This window comes from Chrysemys picta, chromosome 6, assembly GCF_011386835.1.
Source record: "Chrysemys picta bellii isolate R12L10 chromosome 6, ASM1138683v2, whole genome shotgun sequence".
NCBI lineage: Eukaryota > Metazoa > Chordata > Testudines > Emydidae > Chrysemys > Chrysemys picta.
The window spans coordinates 67,416,282-67,424,515 of record NC_088796.1 but is presented as its reverse complement, the minus strand read 5'-3'; the positions used below and the strand labels follow the sequence as shown (position 1 = coordinate 67,424,515).

At 47.6% G+C, this 8,234-nt stretch overlaps 1 protein-coding gene across 4 annotated transcripts in view; it reads left to right on the top strand.

The window, feature by feature from the left end:
* Positions 1-5,917: 5,917 nt before the first annotated feature.
* Positions 5,918-8,234, top strand: part of FBXL17 (F-box and leucine rich repeat protein 17) — a 461,401-nt gene continuing 459,084 nt past the window's right edge. Inside the window, exon 1 of one of the 4 annotated variants that reach the window (XR_010588817.1) lies at positions 5,918-7,064. Coding sequence is in view for 3 of the 4 variants with exons in the window: in XM_042840435.2 (XP_042696369.2) it covers positions 6,327-7,064 (738 nt within the window). In the remaining variant the exon portion in view is untranslated. The remainder of the gene's footprint in view (positions 7,065-8,234) is intronic. The other 3 variants (XM_042840435.2, XM_024106734.3, XM_024106733.3) reach the window with 3 other exon arrangements.

Below are 8,234 nucleotides of genomic sequence, written 5' to 3'. Positions count from 1 at the left end.
CCCAATTGACCTGGACTGTGGGTTTTTCCAGAGGGGAAGGTCTCTGGGCTGTTCCCCAACCCACATGGTGAATCTCTGCGGCAAGAAAATCCGCCAATAAGCGCAGGACCCACCAAGATAGAGGAGGAACTTTGTCACACTCCTGAAAATTTAACCAAACTTGTTTGTCTGAGCAATTGGCGGAACAAGAAGTAGGACTGAGTGGACTTGTAGGCTCTAAAATTTTACATTTTATTTTTGAATGCAGTCATTTTTTTTTACATAATCTACATGTGTAAGTTCAACTTTCATGATAAAGATATTACACTACAGTACTTGTATTAGGTGAATTGAAAAATACTATTTCTTTTAATTTTTACAATGCAAATATTTGTAATAAAAATAAATATGAAGTGAGCACTATACATTTTGTATTCTGTATTGTGATTGAAATCAATATATTTGAAAATGTTGAAAACATCCAAAATATTTAAATAAATGGTATTCTATTATTGTTGAACAGCGTGATTAATTGTGATTAATTTTTTAATCACACGATTAATTTTTTTAATCGCTTGACAGCCCTACTCTCAAGACAAATCCTTTATTAAGAATGAAAACTATTTACGGAATAAGATAACACTTCCTGCTAATCTCCAGTTGTAGCCTGTGAATGTCTTGCCCTGTGCTCCTTTGTTTATCTTCTCCCTAGCATGTAGTGCCTCACAGAAAAAAACATAGAACTGCTAATAGAATGTACAGGAAATGTGGCATCTCTACACCTCCTGAGGACTCATTCTATAGCACAGTCCCCCTCAAAAAATAAGGGGAGACCAAAACAAACAAAAAAAGAAGGGGAAGGGAGGGAAAAGGAAAGAAAGGAATGGAATGGGGGCTGGTAGGTAGAAAGGAGTGCTACATCTCAGTTTCCATCTGCCAGGAATTAATCAAAGGTTTCTAAAATGCTAGACCAAATCTTTTCAAATTTGTCTTGAGGGCCCTCTTCTCCAAAACGTTTCTCACTCTTTAGCTACCAAGTCAGTCAAGTTGCTGTGCCAAGCTTCTATCCATGGAGGCAGTCTGCTGTTCCATCTAAGCAATAGAATCATTTGGCTACAAGCACAGCTCTGCAGAACCAAACTTTCCATGAGTTGGAGAGTTTCCAAGATGCTGAGAAGTAATTTTAAAGGCGGTATCCATTATCATATTAATTCTCCCGCCGACTTCTAGCAAAGAGGATAATACCATGGGACGGTCCCAAAACATATGAGCCAGTGTGGCTCTGGGAGACTCACATCTCCAGAAACAGTCTGTTTTGACATGGCCTATGCACTGCAACCTGTATAGGAATCAGTGTAAACAAAATACAATTTTCTCTTGGATTAGCCTTAATCATAGATCAATAGTAGAGTTTTTAATGTTTTGTGAGGCACTTCCACATTGGCTAGGTTTCCAATATATCCATAAATCTTTGTTCCAGGCTTGGTGCAGGGAATCTAAATTAGGGAGGGTCTTTTGGGCCAGGAAGTCATTTTTTTTTCCAGTTGACATGTTACATGCACATTCAATCTGGAGACGGGTAGTAATTGTTGTTGTTAGAAGGGGGTTGCAGTGTAATGTGGTTTGAAAACACCTGCCCTAGAGAATGCTGAGCCTGTTACAGTCTTGGCTAATAGATAGGTGTCTTTTAGTTCATGCAGTAGAAGCTCATGCATTTAGCTCCAGAGGTCCCAGGTTTGATCGTCGCTGCCGATGCCAGTGTGTGGGTTGTTGTTACACATATATTGAAAGAGTGTCAGATAAAGGACTCAAATAGACCAATGGTCAAAAATAAAACTATGAACCCAATTTTGCTCAGCAGCTCCTACTGATTTTAGTTGGAACTGAGTGGGTGGTCATCACTTCTGGAAATAAAGCTTGATAAATATCTATGTTCAATGCAATAAACCTAAAAACAAAAACAGAACAAAACCTAGAATGTTTGGCAATGGAAGACGACTGTAACATAATGGACATTATTAAAACTTGGTGGGGCAGATCCTCAGCTGTCATGCAGTAGAACCCCTATTTTATGCACTAATTGAGGATTGAGGCAGTCATAAAATTGAACATCTCAAAAGTACAGTAGGCACTGTACATAAATTGCAGTATGATTCACTGCATTGCTTTCTTCTTGTCCTTCAAATAATGCAAAGTGATTTCTAATGCACTGAAGGCATCAATGTGAAGGGATGTCAACTTGTTCTTCAATGACATCACTTCTAAAATATGATTTCCCCCCTCCCCCCGCCGCATCAGGAATAGTAACTTGTATAACTGGTCATTTGTAAGATTGGTTTTGTAAAATGGAGAATCTACTGTCAGTGGAAATATGACAAGTTACACCAGCTGATGATCCACCCTGGTGGTTTTACAAAAGTCCGTAGTCTGTAGGATGCAGTAACACGAGTATAATCTATATAGGAAGGACAGATTAGGTCACAGAAATTGGAAAGTAGCATTATATCTGAAAGATACCATGGAATCTAATTAGATTAAATTTCTGTAGGAAAGGACAGTAAAACCTGTACTGATACAAATTCCAAGGCATATGAATTTCAAAATATTAGTATGGTTATATTTTTTCCATATGAAAACATAGTAAGAGAACAAAAAAAGTGCCACTGTGGCTAAATAACAAAGTAAAAGAAGAAGTGAAAGACAAAAAGGCATCCTTTAAAAAGTGGAAGTTAGATCCTAGTGAGGAAAATAGAAAGGAGCATAAACTCTGGCAAGTGAAGTGTAAAAATATAATTAGGAAGGCTAAAAAAGAATTTGAAGAACAGCTAGCCAAAGACTCAAAAAGTAATAGCAATTTTTTTAAAGTACATCAGAAGCAGGAAACCTGCTAAACAACCGGTAGGGCCACTGGATGATCACGATGCTAAAGGAGCACTCAAGGATGATAAGGCCATTGTGAAGAAACTAAATGAATTCTTTGCATCAGTCTTCATGGGTGAGGGAGATTCCGAAACCTGAGGCATTCTTTTTAGGTGACAGATCTGAGCAACCATCCCAGACTGAGGTGTCATTTGAAGAGGTTTTGGAAGAAATTGATAAACTACCGGTAAACAGTAATAAGTCATCAGGACTAGATGGTATTCACCCAAGTTCTGAAGGAACTCAGATGTGAAATTGCAGAACTACTAACTGTGGTTTGTAACCTATCATTTAAATCAGCATCTGTACCAGATGATTGGAGGATAGCTAATGTGACGCCAACTTTTAAAAAGGGCTCTAGAGGTGATCCGGGCAAACTAGTTGAAACTATAGTACAGAAAAAAATTGTCAGACACAGATGAACATTGTTGTAAGCAAGACACGAGAAGCAATGCTCTCTCAAAGCCTTCCAACATTTTATATGAGACAAGTCACGCTGTCAGCATTCCTCCTCAGTGAATGCTCCAGTGTTTCTGTTTGCACCCAGTGGTGCTGGAACATTTTTAATAGTGTGGGTGCTGAAAGCCAGGCCCCTTAGACCTATCCACTCCTCCCAGAGCTGAGGCCAGGACCTGGCACGCGGGCCAGCAGCAGGGACCATGGGTGCGGGGCTGGCACCCGGGAGCCCGGGGGTGGTGCAGTACCTCCTGAAACCCTAGTTCCTGTGCCTGTTTGTACCTTCAGATATATCAGAACAATCCTTTGTCCTTATTCATAACAAGATATTTCTGTGTGGGTTGTTTTTCCTGTATACTTCTTTATTGTAGATTTCACAGTCCTTTAATCAGCATCTGGCTCAGTATGGAAATAGGCCTGCATTGTGAGGCATACAATACACAATGACCAGACAGGGAGATAAGAGTCTGTTACCCCTGGCCTGAAAGGAATCCATCCAAGACATGTCACCTCCTTGTTACTTGCCTTAGGAACATAATTTTAAGAATAGACACGTAATTCCTTACATATTATTTGTACATACATTTCACAATGATCATGGTGACCAGTGGGCTACTGGCTCGCAGTAGAGCCCTCACATGCCACCCTTTAGTACCCCCTGCCATTTGACACCAAAAGGTTCCTGGGTCACACTCAAGATAATACTCACGGAACATATAAACCTCAACTTAAGCTTTCCCTCCACACCTAGTTGTTCCTAGTTTACTGCTCGCAGTGGGGATTAGACACTGGGCCAATGGGCTCTGTGCCTAGGGGTCCCGGACAACTGGGGGCCCCCTGGAAAAAATCCGCCACTGGTGGCAGAAGCCTGGAGCCCTGGCCGCCAGGCGCGCAGGGCAGGGGAAGCCCTTGTGCTGTGGGCAGGGCCAGAGGTGGAAGGGGTGGGATAGAAGTTGAGGGGTTGGGGAGGGGTCCCCCACTTGCTCTGGCCCAGGGCCCCAGCAACCTTACTCTGTCTCTGAGACATACTTTGCGGGGAAGCCAAACTCTTGTTAAGTCTTAGCCCATCACTGCTGAAGATTTAGGTGTCTACACTGCAATTAAAAACCTGTGACTGGCACGGGCCAGCTGACTCGGGCTCATAAGGTTTGGGCTGTTTAATTGCAGTGTAGACATCAGGGTTCGGTCTGGAGCCTGGGCTCTAGGATGCTGCTAGGTAGGAGGGTCCCAGAATTTGGGCTACAGCCCAAGTTGGAACGTTGCAGCCTGAGCTGGAACATCTACACGGCAATTAAACAGCTGCACAGCCCAAGCCCCGCAAGCCTGAGTCAGCTATCACAGGCAAATCACAGGTGTCTAATTGCAGTGTAGACATACCCTAACTGTGATCTTGAAAAATACATGTATAACTTGACTCACCTTGGTAGCCCCATTTAATTCAATAGGAACTATACATATAAGTCAAATTATTCCCATGGTTGAGTGTCTGCAGGAGTGGGCCTGAACATAGGTATAATGCATGTTTATTTGTCTTTATTTGTTAAAAGTTTTAACACAATTCAGTAATATTTTTCCAGTTAATATTTACACCTTTTAAGTAAGAATTTCCTTCAAAACATTGACATCATAGAGTTGTCTGTTTTATTGGTTTTACAAAACTCTTTCTGATAAAAATGTTACAGTAAAATATTGTTAAAATATCTGAATGACCAGAAAATAAAGTATTATTTTATATCTCAACAAACAATACCCCTGTATTTTTTTTTTAAATCAGAGCATTTTCATTGAGAATATGCAAAACAACCCTTTCCCTCTGAAGACAGTTTGATTGAAATCAAGGACCCCAAGAGTCCACCAAACTGGGTACTGAGCCAAATTGTCCAATACATAGGAAAAGCGGGGTGGTGGCAGTTGTTTGTGTGCATCTTGTGGGGTGGAGTGGGTAATTCCTCCAAGGGGTTTGTGAGATGTAGTTTTTCAACTGTAATTTAATTGTTTTGGGGAGCCTGTTTTAAAAGATAACTCTTGTGAGAGATGTTGGGGAGGGACAGCAGGTCCCTCCTGAAATTAAGAATTTGGTAGAAATTCCTGGGGAAACAGTTCCTGGAGGTGAATGTCATTTTGGGAAGCAGCTCCTGGGGTGTGTTTGAAAAAGGGCAATTCCTGGAGGATACAGAATTTGTTGTGAGTGAACAGTACCCATAGTCTTTCAGTTGGTGTAGTACCTAGCCACCTGCTTGTAAAAGAGAAGCAGTTCCTTTGTGTGGGTGAGAAGGGAGGGCAGAAGTGAGGCTGTTGGGTGTGTGTAGGGGGGAGAGAGGTTGTTGTGGGTGTATGTATGGAGGGAGAGGGGCTGTTGTGGAGATATATGCGTGGAGAGTGGAGTTGTGGGTATGAGGGTGTGTGGGGGGGAAGAGGGGCAATTGTGGATGTGGGGATGTGTGTAGGTGGAGAGTGGGGCTCATGGTGTGTGTGCATGTAGGGACAGTGTGTCTGTCGTGTGTGTTTACGGGGAATGGGGCTGTCGTGGGGTGTGTGTGGGGTGAAGGACAGCCCCTAGCCGGGAGCCCGGGGACTGACTTCGCGGAGGGCGGACTCCTGGCTCCTTTCGAGGCGTCCCGCTGAGCATCCTCGGCCCCAGCAGCCGTTGCGGGTTGGCGGTCCTGGCCCAGCCCGGCCGCAGGCGGCAGCACCGCAGAGTGCTGGCCCCGGGGCGGCCCCTCTTGCTGGGCCGCGAGCGGCGCCTGGATAAGGTCAGGGCGGCGGTAACGGAAGCTTCTGCCGGTTCAATGTCCCGGAACAACCAGCACCGCCCTCCGTTCGCCGCCACCTGCCGCCGCGCCCAGCGCCCAGCCCCCGCCCGGGCCCCATGACACCCTCCGCCCCTGCCACCGGCCGCAGTTGACACCGCGACGGGACCTGCCCGGGGGCGGCGGCCGGGCCCCCGCAAATCCCCCTCCGGAGCTTCCTATATGGGCCACCTGCTCTCGAGGGAGGGAACCAGCCTGAGCCGGGAGAGGAGTCGCCTCCGCCGCCGCGGGAGGAAGGTGCCGCCGCGGAGCCGGAGCTGCTTCCTGCGCGGGCCCTGCATGCTCTGCTTCATCGTGCACGGCGCCAGCCCGCCCGCCCCGGAGCAGCCTCCGCCCGGCCGGGACTCGCCGCCTCTCTGCGCGGCCCTGAGTTCCCCGGAGCAGCGCGCCGCCCGCCGCCTCCTGCACCTCTCGCCCGCCGCCTGGGAGCAGCGGGGCCCGTGCCAGCGCCTGCTCCTCTCGCGCCTGCTGCCCCCGCCCGTGCGGGCCTTCCTGGGCTCGGCGCGGCCGCCCGGCGAGCCGCCGGCCCCCGACATGGTGTGTAAGCGCAAAGGGGCCGGCCTGCCCGCCTGTCCCCCCTGCAAGCAGCCCCGCTGCGGCGCCGCAGCCCCGCCGGAGCCGGAGGCTGCCGCTTGCCAGTGCCCGAGCGAGCAACAGCTCTGTCCCCTCCCCTGCGCCTCGGACCGCGCTGCTGGCGGCGGGGGGGCGCTGCCCGGGGCCGCTGCCGGGGAAAGTGGCGGCGTGGGGGAGCTGGCCGCTGAGCTGCCGCCGCAGGAGGAGGAGGAAGGCAACGAGCCTGACCGCCAGGAGCCGCTGGAGAACCCCAGCGAGTGCTGCCGAGAGTCGCTGCAGCTGCCGCCCCCTGACATCAACCAGCTGCCGCCCTCCATCCTTCTCAAGGTGGGTCTGGGTGCGGGGAGGCTCCGCCAGAGGGGGCTGACTCCTCGCCAGCAGCTAAGGGGAGCTAGAGTTGAAGGTGGTTCAGACTCAGAGGGCTGTTGCTTCACCCTGGTAGTTGTGAGTGATGGTGGGAAAGGGCTTCCTCTCTCCTGTGAGGTTCCGGCTATGGCTATTCAGGGTATGTCTACACTGTCCCTATACCCCCGGGGCTGGCCCGTGACAGCTGACTCGGGCTCAGGGTGATCGGGATGGGGGCTATTTAATGTGATGTAGAGATGTCAGGGGTAGGTGGACACTGCAGTATAAGCTCAAGGTTAGTGAGACTTGAGCTATCTGACTCCTGTTAGGGAACCCTGGCCATAGTGTCAACATTATATTTAACTCCTATATTAAGATTTTTCTACCGTGCTCAAACCTATGGTTCTGGCATTCACACTGTAATGCACAGACCTGAGTCAAAGCCCCTAGAGTGCCCCCCGGACCTTCTTCCACCAACATGTGGCTGCTCTAGCCCTTGGACTGTGGTGTACTGTAAGGAAACTTTGCTGTCCAACCTCCATATTACTAGGAACCAGCTTGCTTTGCAGAAGGCTTGATTGGATCACTTTCTATTGCAAACCCAGGAGGTTCTTTGACAGTGTGCTTGCAGGTAAGTGATCAGAATAGGTTAACACTGACCTGAGTTGTTGCCTTCTGCCAAGAGTGAGTGTGTGTGTGTGTGTGGGCGGGGGGAGTCTTCTGTTTTCAACAGTGGATTAGATTGTTGGGATAGAGAAGACTAAGGAAGTTATCCCGTGGAATTGTGGGATATTTCCAAATGACTCCTGGGACTTCAGTCAAGCTTGAGAGTGCCTTCACTGTAAAGTAATAGGACTCAGATCCTGGGACTTGACTCAAGCTTCTGGGTTTGAGCAGTGGGACAGTGCAATTGCAGTGTAGACCCAAGGGTGGTAAGCCTTGAGCCTGGGCTCAAGAATGAGTTTACATTCCAGTGCAAATATATCTTTGGACCCTGCTTTTATGTTTCAGGGTTACCGCTCTCCTTCCCTGAGACTTGTAAACAAGTTTGGATCAATACACGAAGTAGCATTAAACAATTTCTCTCCATCTTAATATTATGTTTCTTGAAAAAATTATAGCTACTGTTTTCCTCTGTGGATTACTACAATT